The sequence below is a fragment of the Urocitellus parryii genome, chromosome X (assembly GCF_045843805.1).
Source record: "Urocitellus parryii isolate mUroPar1 chromosome X, mUroPar1.hap1, whole genome shotgun sequence".
Classification (NCBI taxonomy): domain Eukaryota; kingdom Metazoa; phylum Chordata; class Mammalia; order Rodentia; family Sciuridae; genus Urocitellus; species Urocitellus parryii.
The window spans coordinates 41,069,649-41,090,560 of NC_135547.1; the positions used below are offsets into that span (position 1 = coordinate 41,069,649).

Here is a 20,912-nt window from a genome sequence, read left to right on the forward strand (position 1 = left end):
TTGGCCTCTGTACTCACATCCTATTTTGAGGTAATAATAGTACTATCCATTTAAAGATTTTATTTTTATGGAATCTTTGTTTTGTAGCTTCCTTCTTAAGAAAAATTATACCACATAGCAGGCAATGGGAATAAAACAATACATCTGACATTTGTTAGCATCAATGTGAGGTAGGAAGACTTAAAAAAATAGGAACTTTGACTTGCACATAAACTTCAGATGCTACAACTTCAGAAAACTGTCCACTGTCCACTGAACACAAATGAAAGACTTGGAACTTCCCAGGTGGGTACTGCAAACAAGTGCTTCAGTCTATAGCCCACAATAACAAGCACTGGCACAAAATTCAATACTGAATTAAATATTTATTGCATTTAGTTGAAATTGCTAGTACAGGTCTTTGATTATCCCTCCTAATTTTGTGGTACATTAAAATTTTTGTTGTTGTTTGTTTTGAGCTTTTTTATATTCTTAAGGCAGGTTTAGAATTACCAGTGTTAAGAGCTTAATGACAATTTGTAATGGCCAATAGCATACTTTTGTTTCTTTTTTTTTAAAGAGAGAGAGAGAGAGAGAGAGAGAGAGAGAGAATTTTTAATATTTATTTTTTAGTTTTCGGCGGACACAACATCTTTGTTTGTATGTGATGCTGAGGATTGAACCCGGGCCGCACACATGCCAGGCGAGCGCGCTACTGCTTGAGCCACATCCCCAGCCCCAATACTTTTGTTTCTTTACTGCACTGAACATGCAAACACAAACATATGCTAACTTCCTCCTCAAAAATCTCTCATCTATATAGATACACTCAGACACCTCCACCCACACCTACACAGAGACACACCCAAACATGCAAATCAGTGCATATGCTTATTGTAGTACACCTACACAGGCACTCACATACTTAAAAGAAGAGGTAGAAAGATCATAGCAAAGATATGCAATGTGCAATATGCCACTGACAGAGGAGAGAGGGTGCTGGTTCTCTGGATGGACTACTGGTGGAGTGAGCCATGGGCTAACTCCCCTGGAATTATCCAGAAGTATATGAAAGCGTGCAGGTGAGGTTATTGCTCATGAGAACAACTTGGAGATCACTCAGTTGTCTATAGGAAAAGTGACCCATTTTATTAGGGAACTTGCTAACTGTATAACAATGTGTTAAGAGTCAAAGTCATGTAAGGAATATTTTCCAGATCCCTTACCTTGAGTTTCTCAAATCGATCATTCAGTGAGGCGACCTGATGGTCTCGGTGACGACCCACCAGTTTGCATAAGGCACAGATCAATTGGTCATCAGATACACAGTACATATTCACTTTCTCATTCTCATGGTCCAGGCAGGTGATCCCTCGAAGATGTGTGTCTGGCACTGGTTCCACCAGGCGATGGCTAGTGAAAGGTTTCTTGTTGGGGTGTGTGGCCCTTAGGCAACGGTCACAGTAGGAGACCTCACAGGTGATACATGTTTTCACTGCATCCCTTGGCGGGTCCTGCTCACAGAATTGGCAAGCAATTCGCTCACTAGACATGGCGGAACTGGGCCTATATGTCCTTTCCCGGCGGCTCTCACTTGGGGAATTGGGCCCACTGACTGAAGCCTTCTGGAAGCGATCAATAATGTTCTGCAGGGTCACATTCCTCTTGAGGCCATCCAGGCCCCGGTGGTTCAGCGAGATAACATACCTGCACGTGGGACACTGGAAAGCAGTAATGGGTTCAATGGATTCACTGGAGCTGCAGCTTGAGACCAAGATGCGATGGGCACAGCTGAAGCACAGACTGTGAGCACAAGGGAGCAGGAGGGGGTCTTCAAACAACTCGAGGCAGATTGGACAGGTCAATTCAGACTCCAGTGTTTCCATCTTTAGTGAAAATAATCCTGCTGAGGCATTAAGAACCACAGAGGCTGGGCTTTCACCTGTAAGGAATACAAAGCAAGAGTCATTAAGTATTTCCAAAGGAAAAGTAGATATTGCAAAATTATATTCTAACCAATCGAGACTTTACATGCTGGACTACCCAGGGATGCTTGAGCAATAGGAAAGTAATTTGGGAATTAATCAGGAAACCTTTCTTCCCTCTTCAAACCTTGTTTTTGACAAATGCCTGCATTTATCCTCTTGCACTAATAAATGAGCCAAGTGGCCACCTCTGGTTTTCTGATTAACATTACCATTCCAGCTCAAAATATTGGCATGATCATTCTCTCACATATTCTCCACTGACATCTCTTCTCCAGGGCTATGATGAGTTGAAGGCCCTGCAAAATTCTTAATCTCTATTCTCCAATATTGTTCTCTATTTCACTTCAAGGAAAGATATAAGGGCTACTCCTATTTCACATCCAGTGGAAAGAAAACAAGCCCATATTTCAAGCTAACTCTCTACTTCCTGAAATGATTCCATTCTGAGAGCTTGCATGAAAAAGGAGAGATAACTTTAGAAAAATGTGGTTCTCAGTGCAGGATAATAAGTTCTTCTTCAGAGTGTGAACTTGAATTACTTCCTATTATCCCACATGGAAATGTCTGTTACATCCCATTTCTAGTAAACTGAGTTGGTAGAAACAAAAAATGAGAATTCTCACTTTTGCTTTCTTTCCTCACCTTCAGAAAACCCATCAAGTCAAATGGGAATGAACTTTAAATTTTGACATATTCAGCAATAGTTGCTGATCAATGGTAGTCATACTACCTTGTGGCTTCAGTTTGATTTTATTTTTAAACACCACTGAACTAGCAAAAGTGTGTTACGAAGTTTATCTCCCATATGTCTTTTAATACTTCCTAAAACATAACCAGATGCAAATCAAGATCAAGATAGAACTTAGCCAGATGAGCAGCCAGAAATTTTAAGATCTGGGGACTTTCATTTTAGTGTGCATCAGAGAGTAAAAGAAATCACCCAACTGACATGAAACTAACAACCTGGTTAGCCTCTCAGTCTCGCCATTCTCCTACAGGAATTTCTGAGCTATACAGATCTTACTGTAATGTATCTTCCATTAATTAAAATCCACACACATAAATATTCAAAGTTAGCTTTAAATAAGGAAAAATATAAAACATCTTTAATTGAGTGAAATTGTTAATTCTATTATTATAGGAAAGAAAAAGGCATCTTTTTTTTTTGCAATTTACTTAGTATACTTCTTTTAAGAAAAAGGCATCTTTTGATTTTGAGCTTTTGTTCATCATCACACTATCATCATTCAAAACCTCATGGGGGCTTGAATTTTTTATTCCACTCAGATATTTATCAGTGATATCTGCATACCTCTCACAGGATGCATAAATACTGAGTACAATTAAACCTAGTGCATATGTACAATAGATGTATATCCAAAGGCTGTTTCTAAATCAGATCTTTTAAGTGCACTGAACTAGCTAGATACTTAATGAAAATCTAGTTAAAAATAGGAAAGTGGGGTATAAAAGGGAAGACTCTTTGTAAAGCAACCACTCTCAGTTAGTTTAATAGGTTCAAAGGTGTGTGTAACCACTTTTCAAAGGAAATGTGAGATATGGATCTAGGGATGTAGCTCAGTATTAGAGTGCATGCCTAGCACATGTGTGCTAAAGAAAACTGAAAACTAAAACCTGAGACATGTATTTTTATTTTACAATCTGTAAGTACTTGAAAATTGTTGGTCAGTATTTTATAGCTTATAAAACCTATCAGCATGCATTTACAGAGATGAAAAATTAAAATATGCACATATATATCAGAATCTTAGAATTGGAAAAGGTTTCAGAAAAGAAAGATTCCAATTTCCGCTCAAGGCAGAAATATTGCTAAGCTAGCTCCACCTTATTTCATTTAGATGCTCAAATTCAACATGTCCATAAATGAACTTGTGTTCCCCCACTATCCTTGAAAAAAATATCAGCTCCTTTTCCAATTATCTCTGCCTGGTAAATATCAAGCCTATAAACCTAGGAGTTCTCTCATTTACATTTATAACTTCAACTACTGGTGATGTCCAGAACATTCTGTTTCATTTCATTTACATATCTGTATCTCTAGTGAACTCTCTCTGCTCTTTCAGGACATCAATGATTTCATATTTTTATCCACAGCATGACACCTCCACAAACTAGGTATTCAATAGTTGTTAATAAAGTATTCCTTAAAGTAGCAGTAAGAAGGGATTTAGCATTTATTGAGTACCTCCTGTATTCTGAGTACAATGTTAAGCACTTTACACACATTATTTCATTGAATTCTTTCACAATACCTGTGAGGAAGGTATTATTATTATCTTCATCATATAGTTAGGAAAGTGGGACTCAGGGTTATTAAGTAAATCAATTGGGAACATAATACTCAGTCACAGGTCAATCTAATGCCAATACCTGTGCTCTTTACACTTTAATTTCAATCATCTCACTTCCTTCACTGTACTTTATCTTGACTATTTATAAGAGTATTCTAAAGAGCATGTTTCTACTTCTATTTTTGACTCTCTGTCCCTCCAAATCTGTCTCCTTCATTCTGATCATTTCCAGAATCATATCTCTTTGCTCTAGGGCCATCTCCACTTCACACTACACTTCTACTACTATCTTCCAGGGCTGCATGTCTGCATTCCTCAGCGTCTGTGTTAGAAGCTACCTGGGTTGATCAGAAGCATTGGGGAAAGCACATTTATGGCTGAAACCTATATAAAATCTACCAGAGTGCCACAGTTTTCCTGTCTTAGAAGAGTTATTCTACACAGAGGTAAAGTTCTCCTATTTTGCTGAAACCCTAAAACGTGTTCCCAAATCAGCGTGACCATTGAAACTCACTATGAAACTGAGCATGGGAAAATGTGCAATGGGTCAGGATTACCTTGAGTAAGGTCAAAAATACTTGTTCTTTTTTATTTTCATACTGGAGTTTGAACCCAAAGGCACTTTACCACTGAGACACATCCCCAGCCCCTTGTCCATAACTTTCAAAGGATTCTTAAGAGTCCTTGACAGAAAACTCAAGCAGCACAGGGCTCAAAGTAACCAAACTTAACTGATTTCAGCTCTATGAAGAACAATGTAAAATGGTTACAATCTGTTGCTTATTGTAAGTAATTTTTCTATTCTATTCTATTTTATTATCATATAGTAATTACGTTAGCCAATAGTGGGGAACTGGATACTTTTATTAACTTCTTCAAACATTTATTTATATGCATAAACTCTCATTTATGAGGTTCTGGTTACTCTTAGTGATTCAGCATCCTCCTAACTGTTCTATTTTTCTATACCTCCATGAATATCAAAACACTTTTACATACATTATCTCAATTAGCTTCCTCAATTTTCTAAAAGGTGGTAATATTATTACAAGAAAATAATTTGTCCAAGGTCATACTTGTTTGCAAATAGTAATGCTAATATTCAAACTTATGGATAAAACTCCAGAAATAAACCTATATATTTATGGCCAACTTATTTTTAATAAGAGGTTCAAGGTCATTCAATACACAAAGAAGAATCTTCTCAACAAATGTGTCCTCGGACAATTGGATCTCCACAAGCAAAAGAATGAAGCTGGAGCCCTACCTCATAACATATATAAAATTAATTCAAAAATGGAAAAGTAAAGGCTGAAACAATAAAATTTTGGGAAGGAAAGTATACATTTTCATGAACTTAAATTAGGTAATAGCTTTTTAAAAATATCTTTATTTTATTTATTTTTTATGTGGTGCTGAGGATCAAACCCAGGGCCATGCCGGGAGAGTGATCTACCTCTGAGCCACAACCCCAGCCCACAACAGCTTCTTAAATGATACCAAAAGCACAAACAACCAAATAAAACATAAATAAATGGTATTTCATCATAATTTAAAACTCTAGGGCAGCCAACAGAGCCATCAACATAGTGAAAAGACAACTCACAGAATAGGAGAAAATATTTGCAAATCATATCTGATAGGAATCTGGCATCTAGAAACACAGAAAACTTATAACTCAACAATAAAAAAGACAAATGGTCCAATTTAAAAATAGGCAAAGGGTTTGAATACACATTTCTTCAAAGATAAAATACAAATAGCCAAAACACACATGAAGACATGCGCAACATCATTAGCCATTAGAGAAATGCAAATCAATGCCACACTGTAATACTACTTCACATACACCAAGAAGGCTGTCAACAAACAAGCCAAAATCATAAAATAGCAAGTGTCAATCAGAATGTGAAGAAATTAGAGACACTATACATTGCTGGTTGGGATGTAAAATGGTGCAGCTGCTTTGGAAAATAGTTCAGCAGTTCCTTAAAATGTTAAACAGTTATCATAAGACCCAGAAATTACACTCCAAGGAATATACCTAAAAGAATTGTAAATGTAATGTACTCATTGAAAAATTTGTACACAAAATGTACATAGTAGCAGTATTCATGGTAGCCAAAATGAAAACAACCCAAAAGTCCATTAAGAGATGTACATATAAAGAAAATATGGTTATACATATAATAGAATATTATTTGACTGTGAAAGGAATGAAGTACTGATACTTGCTACAACATGGATGACTCTTGAAAACATTATTCAGAGTGAAAGAAGTCAGACACAAAGGCCATGTGTATTGTATGATTCTGTTGATGTGAAATGACCAGAATAGGTAAACCCACAGGAATAGAAAGTGGATTAGTGGTTGTTAAAGGTCAGGAAAGGGGGAGGGGGAATGATAACAGGTACAATTTCTTTCTGGGATGAGGAAAATGTTCTGTAATTAATTATATAGTGGTGATGGTTGCACATTTTTAATATACTAAAAATCAGTGAATTAAACACCTTAAAATGGTGAATATTTTTGTGTGTGAATTGTAGCTCAATTTTTTAAAAAGAGAGATTCAAATCCAAATCTGTCTGACTCCAGAGTGGAAATAATTAACCACTGTACTATACTGCCAACTGTGTAATTACATAGTATTTACGAACTCTACTGGATTGCTTACTTCTTTTGATTGTTTTTCTAGGTCAGTGATTCCCTATCTAAGTTTTGCAATGCCCTGAGATATTGTTAATGATCAACAGGTGTCAGAAAATTCTCAACTCACAATTTTTATTCAGCTAAAAATATTCAAGTAGCTCCTGAAAAATATTTTACTCCTATCATCACAATATAATTTTAGAAGAAGGAAGTGGTATGACAAAAACAAAACAATAACATAGTGTTGCAACTTCAAAGAGATTTCACATCAGTGATCTATGAGGAATTAAAGGGTATGCTAAGGACAAAGACAAGACCTAATAGGGTGCAACCCGATGACAAGTAATCATGAAACTTATTCCAGAAAATGCAATGGTTTGTCATAAAAATTAAGGAAATGCCTGGGAGGGTAGGACCATTTGGTATATGTCCTGGTGTCCTGTATGTAGTATATCCATAAAAACTTAAATTGAGCAACAAACTTTAACTCAATTTAAGTTTTTATAGTATCCTATATACAGAATGCAAATGCATAGTGGGTTAAGAAGCAAATGCCCATGTGCATATAACTGGATTAATTTGCTTCCAAATCATTGAGTTACTGCTGTGTAGTCAAATATATATGTTTATGTATTTTCCCTTGCTCTATTATAAAATTGTTTCTGTATGGTTTATCTTTATCCTGCTCTCTTCTTTAGGCTAAAATCCATGAAAAAAAACTAATGAGAATAAACTCATCAGTGAGTTATCAGAAAGTTCTGTGCCTGGGTAGAAACACAAAAGATGAGTTTTGATGAGCAGGACATCACTAGGTGACAGATATCTTATGGGACCACTGTAATATTAGCAGTTTGTCATTGCCTGAAGCATCATTACACAGCACATGAGTCTGTGTGTATGTATGTATATTGTAATTTATTGTAAATGCAATATATACATATGTATCTATTATTAATTGGGTAATCTGAAGTTGCCAATTTATCATTCATATTTTTTGGTTATTCCTTAAGGCAATTTGAATTATTTGATTCTTCTCAATATAAAATTTAAAATTTCAGAAAAAAACAATGCATTCTACCCTTACAAGATGAAAGATTGATTTTAGCATAGCCCTCTAAATACAGCATCTAGATAACTCTGATCTGCACTTGGCAGAGTTCTATTACTTAAAATATTATCTGAACATACTTAAATGTCCACTTATTCTAGCAGCTAATACATCATCTAGTTTTCATCTTCTATTCTGCAGAGCATGGTTCTGGGCTCTCACTACCTACCTACCTACCAACCTACCTGAGGAGCCACAATCTTTTTTCCTTCACAGAAAATCCATGAGTATCAAACCAAGCCTGACCTCTGGGCTGTAGATTAAGAATTGATCTGAGTTGTAAGGTTTTATTTAAAAATAAATTAATATGAAATAAATGTTGTTCAGAATATCAACATTAATCTCCCATGAGATCTTCCTTAAAATATTAGAAACTGTAGGGGAATGAGAAGATGAGTCATGGCTTAGTCTAATGTTTCCTCCATGGTAAAATATTGTTTAAGTTGTACTAGAATCATCAGATAATATCTTTAAGATGCTTTCCATCTCTGACATCTTATTATTATAGAGCTCCTGCTATTTGTTGATGAATAGGAAAGATAACTTAGATTATTGTAAATTAGCTAATATGAACACAAATCTTATTTATTATTTCTAGTTTTAACTAGAAAGGCTAACAAGTGATGGACATCATCATCAAGGGAACTAAAAATGAACAAAATGCATGACTTTCCCTTGGCTAAGTCAAGGTGCTGAATTACAGTGGATGGTTTTGCCTGTTGTATCTCAAGGAAGTTACAATGAATGTTCCAGCGGACAACTGAAGAAGAGAGGAGTCATGGGTGAGTATAAACTAAGGAGGACACCTTTTTCAACTGAAAAAAGAAGACAACCAAATCCCAGGACACTATGATTAGCAAAGGACCCTTTGAAGTTCAAATTCTATGCAAAAACAATGTGTAGAATTCTTACCATAGAGGATAAGGACAAAAAAGAAAAAGAAAAAAGAAACCCCAAAAAAGAGGGCTAGGTATTAAGTAATTGTAATTCATAAGAATAGTTACCTTACATTTGTATAGTATTTTATAGTTTTCAAATTTCAAAGCCATTATCTTATTTGATCATCCAAATAGAGTCTGGTTGTAGTCCAGGATCTAAACCAAATTAGCAGAACCATCCAAAGGAAGTCATTTCATCTCTTTGGGCCACAGTTTCCATATCTATTGGATTAAAAATACTTGTTCTATGCATCTCACAGGCTCTTGTGAGGATCAGATGAGGATAAAAGAAAATAATTAACCTGTTTGACAAATATAAATATTCTCATCATACACTTCATAGAGGATACACATAAAACATGTTATTTTTTTACAAGCTGAAAATGTTTGGAAATTCATCCCAAACACATGATTGTCATAATGGAGGATAATCATACTTCCCCACAAGATTGTTGGAAGGCATGGGTCTGTGGTATTTCTTATTCTCCTATGTATTCTCCTTTAGGCTAGGATCCCCCCCCCAAGGAAAAAACACTGTCTCTGTTCTCTTAAGCTCTCACCACACACAGGGAGAGCTCAGGACTGGAGGTTGATTACTGACTGGCAGAGAAAACCACAGCCAGTTCCTGTCTAATAGGTTATTAAAGCCTACTTAATATTTTATAGTATATGGATTTAATGATATTTTCCTTTCAATAATTAAATCCAACCATTGGGTATTTTATATAATATAGTCACCATAAACATTAAAATAATATGGAAGTAGCAGAACTAATAGTCCTGAATCTGCTGCAAATGCAAAAGATTAATCTAAGTAACCAAGAAACGGATTTGCCAAGGTAACACATGATAATTGACAGGAATCCTAAGTACAAATCATAACGCCTTTATCTTAATGCAGATTACACTGGCAAGGTTAGAAGGTTGGAGAACAAATGGAGAACAAATTTAATTTACCTACTGCTATCAGTACAGCTTTTCATCTATTCCAGGACTATTTTTCTCAGCCTGTTTCCCAATGAAATATTTGTGATTTTTTTTTTTTTAAGTTCAGCAGTCCACCTGGATGGGCCAGTCATCTCTATTTTTACAGAATAAATTTTGCAATATATATGAATGTAAGACCTGCTGTTGAATGTTAGGCTGTGAGGACCCCAAGTTCAGGTCAGAAACAAGGGACAGAGAACAGAGGCCTACTTGAAATCAAGCTTCTATTCTCCTGGGAACCACATGGATCCTAGCAACAACTTAACAAAGGGCTATAGACAAAGTGATAGAGGATTCTGGACCATAAACCATTTTTCTACCTCTGGGCTGTATATATTCAGACATTTCACTGTCCTGAATTAACATTGTTTACCATGCCTCTGCATTATGATCCTATCAGGACAAATTGCAAATACTGGGATTTTTTATATTTCTGGAGGATTTTAGATTATATAATGTGTTTGTTATTAGATCATCTGGTTTCAAGATACTCCAGAGACAGAAGAGGCTGACCTGCAGGAAAGAGGCTGAAACAAAGGCCAAGGTCAGGCAGTCAGAGCATTGCAAGGAGACAAGAACCCAAGTAGGATAACTCTTTACAAATGATACTTTGCCAATCCAGTTAGCCTGAACCAACATCCTAGTGTGTATTCAGGTGAACTCTACATGAAGAAGGGAGTGATTGGGTGTTGACACGTTATTCAAAATCCCTCCATCACTCATACTTTAAACAGCTTATATCATCTAGTAGTCTTATCAGCATATATAATTTATAAGGAAAAATACAGAATCTGGAAGATTGACTAACAAAAACATTATATCTGCCTATGGTTACAAAGAAGGGGAATATGAAAACAGTAACAGTCAGGAAGAGCCACAAACTTCTAGAGCCCATAAAAAACTCTAAGAAGATTTTTAATAAATGAAAGTGGATGCCAATACCAATTATCAGAGGAAGAGGAAACTGAAAGGGGAATGGCTATCTGCACAGGGGGATAACTAAAGTTGGAATTTCTTGTATCAATGCCACTTGTCTGATCTTCTGACTTGTTAATGTGACCTAACACACTGGTTGAGAAACACTTCTCTAGTCTCTTTTTAAAACTGCTCAGCAAAGAACACATGCTTTTTGAGAGACCTGAAATATCAATCTTTGTGCAATACAACCTTCATATCAAATTTTCAATCACGAAAAAGTGAAGCGTTTCAAACTCTCCTGAACTATGGGATATCTAGTATGAACATGTTACACTTCATATTTAGATGATGCAATTCTCCAAGTCAAGAAACCCAGCTTAAGTAAGGAGGCACTTCATGAACACAAAGCCTCATTTTTTCTCTTTTGCACAGAAGAGAGGACAAAAATTTAATGCTAAATGGAAAAGGAGCACCCTTATGCCTCTTACAGCTCCTTAGCAGCAAAGGACCTAAGACTCAGAACCCAAGAGCCCAGTTCCAGGGCATAACAGCTAGGGAGTTACTGAGATCCATAAAGATTAGATGACAGACACACACAAGACCAAGCAGGTACTTCCAAGAACAGCCATTTGAGACAGAGACTGCACCTCAGCCCTGTTTTCACCCTTTTTAGGGCATATCTATGTCACTATTCAATAAGAGAAAACTTGAGTTCTAAGGGACTAAATGAACACACAGAACTCTCTCCTCTTCATCAAGCCAATGAGTTTTTCTGAGTGATAAAGACATATTCCTTCTATAGTTTCCTTCTCAATTGCTGTGATGTCAGCAGATTTTATGGGAGGAGGGATGGGGGAATGGACAGGCTCACTACCCAGAGCAATATTTGGATGCAATTATGAGACTCCACTGGCACTACTTTAAGTTCTGCAAGTTGAAGCAAGTTGCCCTGTTCTTAGACAAGGGATTAACTAAACCAATTTCATTTAAATCAATTTGCACTGTTCAGATGATATGCTTATGAAGCAACCAAGTCACTGATTTGCAACAGTATTTCCTGGAGGTGGCCTTACAAGGTACAACATGCTAAATGAGAATTTTAGCAGTCTTGAGAGTAAACAGAAGAAACATGACAAGCCCTTTACATACCTAGCCCTCTGCCCCTACCCTGCACAGCACTTCCCCGTCCTAATGCTGGAGCTACAAGTATGAAATCTAGCCTGGAATGAGCTGAGAGCAAAATACTGGGCCAAATACTTAGTCCAGTCAACAGAGGACCCTGCACATTATAGGTGCTTAATAAATATTGTTGACTCACTGCTGCTAGATGCTAATCATGTTAATATAGCAAAGCCTAAAATTATTTATGCCACTTTTCATTAGAAATTAGCTAACTGCCCCCATATGGGCTAAAAATGGGTGAGGTTGTTTTTGAATGAGTCTGACTCAGATTGTTGTTTAGAGTACATTATATGTGATGCAAGACTCGACTTAAAATCATCACCATTACTCTGTATGCCTACTTGTAGGTATGTTTTCATACAGTTGTACATTCACTGGGGAAAAACAGACTTAGTACCTAAGTACAATGATAGACTTGAATCCCAGGGAACTAATAATGGCAAATTAATATTTTGGTAAACTAGGGTCCCTACTTATACCCAGTCAGTCCACTAACCCCATAAAAGGTAAATGAAGTGCTTTCTTTGAGAAGTAGAATACTGAGGATTTATAGAATCCTTTCATCTTCAAAGGACCAAGCCAAGACTCACAATACCCAGTACACAATATTGTGCCTTTTATACAAGTAACCAACTATGAAAGAAAGGTCATAGGAATGTCCTAAGGCCATAAAGCCAATGCAATATCAGATTTGGGATGAACTCTCTGATCTTCTTGGCTCCTAGACCTGTATTTCAACCACATAAATCAAGTTGTGAGGAACAATCAGGAGAAATCTAATTCACATTATATATCTGTATTAAGTTAATTGGGCAGGAATATATAAAAATAGCAAAGACTCTCCCTCCCTCAGGGCAGTGTGAGTGTACAAGCAATAGAGGGGTGTATGGGGGTAATCATCTGGGATAAAGCAAAACTACTCCCAAACAGAAGAGAAGTAGAGGAGGGGGACTCCAAAATTGGCAACCCCCTTCTATTGGAACATTGCCAGAGAGACTGATTGGAGTACAGGGATGTAAAAGAATGAGGTTAAAGGCCCAACTTAAGAATCACATGTATTAATCCCCATAGTGTACTTATCTATTTGCTGCTTTCAAGATATTCTTTCATAAGGGTTCCTCTTCAAAGACATGCAACCATAACCATCCACCCATCCCACAATCAGAAATGCTCAAAAAAGGCAACGTGGTTGAGAAACAAGAAGCCATATGGCTGGGAGTGCACAGGGTGATGGAGAAAGGCTGGGGATGAGGGGCTCTGGTGGGAGGTTTGAGTAAGTAGGTGTTGCAAGGCAGGAATAAAGTGAGTGATCTTGAAAATGGGTGGGGGAGACAGAGAGGGACAGGAAGAAGAAGCGGAAGAAGGAGAGATAGGAAGAGGAGAGAGTGGGGAGGAAGAAGAGGAGAGGAGAGGAGAGGGGAGAGGGGGGAGAGAGAGAAAGAGAGAGGAAAGCCCAATGAACCCAGGCACCCCAATTTGTTGCTCTAAGAAGAAATGCCTCTGAAAATAGTGTGTTGCACACTAAGTGCTAAACCGGACCATCACCAGTAATGTTTCTGTAAATCTACTCTGCCGTTATTTACTTAATTCTCACGAGCCAGAAATGGAAATCCCCACCTTCCCCCGGTTCAGTCGCAGTCTGTCCTGTGGACATATGTAAGTTTTCCCTCTCCCCCACAGAGCTGGTTTCACAGCTAGGCCAGAAATAAGGAACCACCCAGACGAGACTCGAGGATCAGGATCGCTCCCCTGGCTGGAAAAGGATTAAGTTTCGCCAGGCCTCCCCGCCGAGAGGGTGTCCGCAGCATCACAGGCTGCTGCGCCAGCACCGCTGGTCAGACAGCCGACCCAGGGGCGCCGCCCGGGCTGAAGAGGCTACTGGCCGCGAGAGCGTGGGAAGGCAGCAGTGCCCTTTCCCAGACTCACGCCCAGGCGCCGGGGAGAGCAGCTCAACTGCTCTGCCCCGCACCACCCGGCCCCGGGGAGGCCTCCAGCCACCCCCGCCCGGCACCCAGGAGTGCTAACACCGTCCCAGGAGGGCAGCGGCAGGAGCCAGAGACAGGCCAGGGTCCGTCCCTGTTGCTGCCGGCCCGGGCTTCACGGGCCCCGTCACCCCTTTCTGCTGACCCGGGAGACCTTGCCCAGCTCCGGGCCCCAGTGGCACCTGAGGAGTAGCCGGAACCCGGGCCGAGCCCTGCGCGGACGGCTACACTGGACCCCCAGGGCCGCGGCGAGGGGGCGCATTTTACCCATAGCGTTCGCGTGTGCCAGCCATCTCCTACGCGCGCTCAAGAGCGCTGGGCGCCCGCCTGCCTCCGCAGCAAGCTGGCTCGGGCTCTGGCGCGAGCTCCCGGGCCGCCTTCGCTGCCGCCGCCACCACAGCTCTAGGCCGCCGCCCGCCTTCGCCTTCGCCTTCGCTGCCTCCGCTCAGCTGCTGCCGCCGCCGCGCAGCCAGCAGAATCCGCCAGCCTGCGCGCCCCGCAGGGGACTGCACGGCAATAGTGACGCTACCGCGGCTGGATCTCCCGGGCTAAACTTAAGAGTTTTCGCCCCTCAGTCCAGGGGCAGCACCATGACACTACAGCAGCACCACTGTCATTTCCGCCGCCGCAGAGGGAAAAAAAAAAAAAGGCAATCCCTTCGAAAAGGGGGGTGGAGTGGGAGCATACAGGGCTGAGGCTGACACCCCAAGGGAGCACTGGGAGGGGCCCCGGCAGAAGGGGCGCTGGGCCACCTTCCTGGGCTCACCTTCCACCGCCACCGCCACTCCCAGCTCCCCCAGCCCCTCCTCTTGAGACGCGTTTACATGTTTTCTCCCCTGGCAGGAGTGACCGGAGAAACCTGAGCAAGCAAAGACAGAGGGTGGGTGGGGTTCGGGTTACTACTGTACCTACCAGCTGATTCCAGCAGCCTTTTCTCCAGCGCCCTGTCATCTTGAACGAAGACACACGGAGAGGGGCCCGAGCGGCGGGCGTGTGTGTGTGTGTGTGTGTGTGTGTGTGTGTGTGAGAGAGAGAGAGAGAGAGAGAGAGAGGGGAAGAGCGCAGAATGTGTGTGAAATGAAGAAGGAAGACTATGGCCAAACTCTTCTCCCACCCACCAGCCCCCTCGCCCCACAAACCCCCAGGTTAGAACAAGGAAAAGGCCGTTGCACCCGCCAATGAGAAGAGAGTATCTGGGTCCATCGAACAGGTCCTCCCAACGAAGCTCCTCTATGCAAAGTTAACTACAGAGTAAAACAAAAATAGTGGAGGAGACAGAAAAGGGCAGACAATTGAAGGAAACCCAACCCCTCTTTCTTTTTACAAAGGGAGAATGGCTCTGTAACATTGGCCTTGGGCAGAAGTTATGCAGATGTATTAAAGCTATCAGAGAGTGTGTGTGTGGGTAGGGGAGTTTTTTGCATCTTAAAATCCTTGATGAGCAAAACAAGAGGGTCATTACAAGGAGGACAATGGGGCAGATGCTAGCTATCCAGGTATACAATATCCCTAAAAAGCTGATTGGTCCATTTGGAACCCCGGAGCCTCCCATTGGTCTGGAGTCGGCCTGTCTGCTGACCTTTCATTGGCTCAGAGACCACCGCCCCACTCACAAGGTGAATGAGAGAGGAAAGGAGGAGGAAGCCCCAGAAAAGACTATTTCTAATAAGGATCAAAAGGTGAGAAGGGAAAAGAAGCCATAAAATGGGAGGAAACAATCCCTCTCAGTTAAGCCTTCCATTATTGTGTATGGGAACAAGTCCAGAAAAATTAAGGTAGCTCTGGGTGTATCCTGTCAGGGAACCAATAGTATTCAGCCAACACCCCTGTTAAACAATGTGCTGGAGAGCACTGAGGTGGAAACAAAGGCAAAAATCACAACCAAGCTACCCTGATGAAAGTCCAGCCCTAGGAGAAGTAAAAGTTAATGAGTCACACCAAAAACACAGGCAACAAAGGCAAAAAATAAACAATGGGACTACATGCAACTTAAAAACATCTGTACAACAAAGAACACAATCAACAGAGTGAAAAGGGACAGCATGCAACTTAAAAACATCTGTACAGAATGGCAGAAAATATTTGCAAACCATATATCTGATAAGGAATTAGTATTCAGAATATATAAAGAACTTCTAGAACTCAATCAAAAACACTAAAAATTGGCAAAGGATAGGCATTTTTTCTAAAGAAGAGAAATGAATGGCCAACAAGTATGTGATAAGATGTTCAACATCACTAATCACAATGAGATTTCATCTCACTCCTATTAGGATGGCCATTATATTAAAAAGTGAAAATAATAAATGCTGACAAGGTTGTAGAGAAATTGGAACCTTTGCACACTGTTGAAAAATGGTTCAGTCACTATGTAAGGGATTTTAAATTGGTGTAGCCACTATAGAAAACAATATGGAGTCTCCTCAAAAAGTTAAAAATAAAATTACCATATGATCCAGCAAATCCACTTCTGAGTATGTACCCAAAAGAAATGAGATCTGTATATAGAAGAGACATCTTGACTGAATACACTTTCTTCTCAGCAGCACATGGATCCTTCTCTAAAATAGAAGCGACAACTTCACTCCCATGTTTATTTCAGTACTATTCAAAATATCGAAGAAATGAAAATCATCTAAGTATTCATCAACAGATTAATGCATAAGGAAAATCTGATATATACATGCCACGGAATACTATTCAGCCTTTAAAAAGAAGGAAATCCTGTCACATGATACAATATAGATGAACTTTATGCTACATCAAATAAGCCAATCAAAAAAGACAAATATTGAATAATTCTACTCATATGAGGAGTCTAAAAAGATAAAATAAATCAGATTCATAGAAACAGAAATTAGAATGGTGGTTGCCAGAGGCTAGGGCGTGGGGGCATGAAAATTGTTGTTTGATGAGTGTAGAGTTTCAGTCATGCAGGATGGGGGCAGTTCTGGGGATTTGTTGCACAATATGCATGCACTTGACAATATTGTACTGTGTACTTGGAAATTGTTCAAAGGGTAAATTTTATGTTATGTGTTTTTTTGCCTCAATAAAAAAGTTAATTGCTTTTTAAAAAGTTAATGAGTCAGGCTAGATATGGTGGTGCACACCTGTATCCCAGCTACTCAGGTGACCAAGGCAGGAGCATCCCAAGATGGAGGCCAGCCTGGGCAACTTGGTGAGGGTATCTCAAAATAGTTCAATAGTAGAACATTTGCCTAGCACATGCAATACCCTGGGCTCAATCCCTAGTACTAAAAAAAAAAAAAAAATGTTAATGGGTGAGAAGTCTGTTGATCTCACCATAACAGAGCAGATAAATAAATTATGTAGTTGCTAAAAACAATCACATATATGCATATGCATACATTGGATGTGTGTATGTATTAGAGTATATATGGTATTGTTAAATAAAAACAGCAAAGAACTATGCATGCATTGCCAGACACAATGGCACACTTATAATCCCAGCAGCTTGGGAGGCTGAGGCAGGAGGATGGAGAGTTCAAAGCCAGCCTTAGAAACTTAGCAAGGTGCTAAACAACTCAGTGAGACCCTGTCTCTAAATAAAATACAAAATAGGGCTGAGGATGTGGCTCAGTGGTCAAGTATCCCTGAATTCAATCCCCAGTACCAAAAGTGGGTAGGGGCTGGGGATGTGGCTCAGTGGTTGAGTATCCCTAAGTTTAATCTCCGGTACCAAAAAAAAAAAAAAGAAGAAGCAGCAGAAGAACAACAACAACAACAATAACAACAACTATGCATGATTTGTTAGTACTCATGTAAAAAAGGAAGAGGTATATGTCTGTATACGCATACATTGACACTCTTCTGTAAAGCTACCCAAGAAACTGATTACACTGATAGTCTGGAGGTGAAGCATAGGTTGGAAAATAAAACCCAAAAGAGTTAACATTGTATATGCTGTTTTGTACTGTTTTAATTTTTTGTAATAGTCATGAATTGCCTTTTCAAAAGCCATTTAAAAGAGCAAGGAACAAAGAGATAGAAAGCAGAATGGAGGTTACCAGGGGTTAATGGGAAGGGGAACTAAGAAATTATTGTTTAAAGCATAGAGTTTCTGTCTGGGATGATGAAAAATTCTGGAAATAGTATGTTACACAGCATTGTGAGTGGACTTAATGCCACTAAATTGCACACTGAAAAATGATTAGAATGGTAAATTGTGTTATGTATATTTTATCACAATAAAATAAATAAAAAATAAAAAGAAAGAGGAAGCTCACAGAACAAGTACAGACTATTCTATCTGCATAAAAAACCAAATATCTGTACATTTCAGGAGATGGAAGCACCTTGCAAACAGTGTGATCCTGGAACTGAGGTTGGTGTTTGATTTTATTCATTTCATAATTAAATATTGTGCAGTGAGATTGTCTTTAGTCATTTTCAAACAAAATTTTAAGGTATGTCTCCAAAAACCAAATTGAACCCCCAATTGAGTCAGAAGTTCCTTGAGAATCCTTCAATCTCACCTGCTATGCTCTCCACAGAGAGCTAGATAATTTTCTAAAATGTGAAGAAGTGACCACTTTCATCAGTGACATTCCCAGTAAAAGGTAACTAGCTCTTGACAGAACTGACAATAAAGGATATTTGTTTTTAATGGAATTTATCATCCTTTAGAAACTATCCTATCCTTCACGTTTTAGCAATCTCCCTTCCACCTGAGCTTCCAGGGCTTTTAAAATAGCCCCTGGCTCACCAGAGCTCTATTAACAGCTCCCCAACTCCATCTTCCCTCCCCAGCAGCAGCCCATGTTCTGGACTTTTCCTTTTCCTCCTCAAAACTTAACCACTTCTGGGTTCTGTTCACAAAGAATCTTGCTAATGATTAAGAATTCAACCAACTAATTTGAGCTAAATGTTAATAGCTTCATTTGTCTCTCTATTAGTAGATAATATTTTAATTTTAACAGAGGCCTTCAATGTATTAATTCAAAGGAATGACTAATAGTGTGTGTGGGTGGGAATGGGGGTGGGGAGATTTTTGCTAATCACAGCACATAAGCAGCTGCTTTGAAAATATCCTCACTTTCAGTGGTTTTATGTAAATTACTCACTGTAAATTTATTAAAGTAAATGTTTTGTATCTGGCAGGAGATGCAAAATTGGCTGGGAGTATGTGATGAAATTATTTGTTTATAATTATTTAATGGTTACCTTTGTATAGAACATATGTTGATCCTATTAACAAAATAAATCTGGCCCATGAAAAAAAAAGACATTTGACAGATTCAGCTTGAGGTGTTTAATTGAATTAATCTGAGGCAGACTTACCACACCACAGGCCCACAGTATGAAAGGGATAGCTTATGGGCTATTTTTTCCAGCTAAGAATGTGGAGCAGGGAGGAACGGCTCCAGATACTTTCTACTGAGAGAAGCACAGAGCCCAGTCTGTTCTAGGAGGAAAATTCACAGAAGGGTGATTCTGTTGTGCAACAGAATCCATGCTTCTGCAGAAGGGGACCTTCATACTGCTCTCAAAAGAAGCAGCTAGTTGTCTGAAATCCAGAGGTTGACCAAAGAAAGGCTTTTCTAACCAGGGGACTCTTAATAAGATGGTAAGAAGAAGAGCACTTTTGGCATGGACTCATCAATAGGACATTGTTCTAAAACTCTGGTTGTGAATAGCCTATGCAGGCAGCTTAAGAGAGAGTGGTTTAAAATAAATATGTTCCCAGTATGGAGAAATGACATGCCCCTGGTACTCTTTATTCTCCTTTGATTTATATTCTGCTATTGCTATTATCAATTTTGTAACTTACCCAAATTGTGCTTGCTACAATATATATGTTGTATGTTTGATAACTATGTTGCATTGGTAAATATTTTTCTGGAGTTTTAATGTGACTTTAGAACTAAGTCTAAAACCTTTCTGCTGGCCATGCTTTCTAATCAGAGTCACACCTGCCTTCCATGAAACCACGTCTTCCTGGTTTTCCTCCCATCTCACTGCCTGTTCCTCAGGTTCTGTGGCTTCCTCCTCCTGCTTTTCTACCTCTGAAGGTTGCCATGCCCCAGGGCTCAGACCTTGGCGCCCTTCTCCATTGACACTCACTCCCTAGTTGACCTCCTCTAATATCAAAATTTTAAGTACAATACATATGCTGTTGGATCTCCATTTTATCTTTCCATCTCTGATCTCGCCCCTAGATCCAGACTTGCATATCCACCTAAATATTTTACATCTCCACCTGGCTGTCTCATAGCCATCACTAACTTAATGTGAACACAAGAGAGCTCTTAGTTTCTACTCCTCCTCATCTAAGTTAATGGCACCACCCAACTACTTAAGCCAGACACTGGGATGTCAACCTTACACCTCCCTTGCTGCAATGCCCAACATTCATTCAATCTATGACCAAGCCGTATTTTGGCGTCCCCACTTCTAATTACAATCAGTAATGCAGCCAGTGTTATCTTTTCAAAATGATCATTTGACACCTGTTCCCAGCTTGAAACTCTTCAATGTTCTTTGTCATTAGAATAAAATTCAAAATACTTAAGATGGTCTACAGGACCTGGCATTAGCTAGCCCTGCCTATCTTTTCAACCTCATTCTGTTGTACTCTTACCCTTGCTCACTGCAATCCAAATACACTGGCCTTCTGATACCTCTGAAACTACACAATGCCCTTAGCCATCCCAGAATATTTGCATGCTCTTTTCCTTCTGCTCAAATGCTCTTCCTTCTACTATTCACATGACTGCCTAGTGCCTTCTCTCAGATTATACGTCACTTCATTGAGAAGCCTCCTCTTACCATCATATCTAATGTACCCTGTCTATATTCTCTAGTATAATATTCCATTCTGTTTCTCCAGGGAATTGATCACTAG

General features: G+C 39.4%; 2 protein-coding genes across 5 annotated transcripts in view; both read right to left on the minus strand.

The window, feature by feature from the left end:
• Mid2 (midline 2) overlaps nucleotides 1-15,022 on the minus strand; it is a 92,604-nt gene extending 77,582 nt beyond the window's left edge. The window contains exons 1-2 of one of the 4 annotated variants that reach the window (XM_077793765.1): nucleotides 14,957-15,022; nucleotides 1,206-1,921 (exon numbers count right to left, since the gene is read on the minus strand). In XM_077793765.1, coding sequence (XP_077649891.1) covers nucleotides 1,206-1,865 — 660 coding nt within the window. In that variant the 5' untranslated portion in view covers nucleotides 1,866-1,921; nucleotides 14,957-15,022. Of the gene's footprint in view, nucleotides 1-1,205; nucleotides 1,922-14,226; nucleotides 14,263-14,311; nucleotides 14,819-14,956 lie in introns of those variants that run through there. The other 3 variants (XM_077793764.1, XM_026402648.2, XM_077793766.1) reach the window with 3 other exon arrangements.
• Nucleotides 14,341-20,912, minus strand: part of Ncbp2l (nuclear cap binding protein subunit 2 like) — a 31,445-nt gene continuing 24,873 nt past the window's right edge. The window contains exons 3-4 of the mRNA XM_026402644.1: nucleotides 14,811-14,903; nucleotides 14,341-14,531 (exon numbers count right to left, since the gene is read on the minus strand). Coding sequence (XP_026258429.1) covers nucleotides 14,341-14,531; nucleotides 14,811-14,903 — 284 coding nt within the window. The remainder of the gene's footprint in view (nucleotides 14,532-14,810; nucleotides 14,904-20,912) is intronic.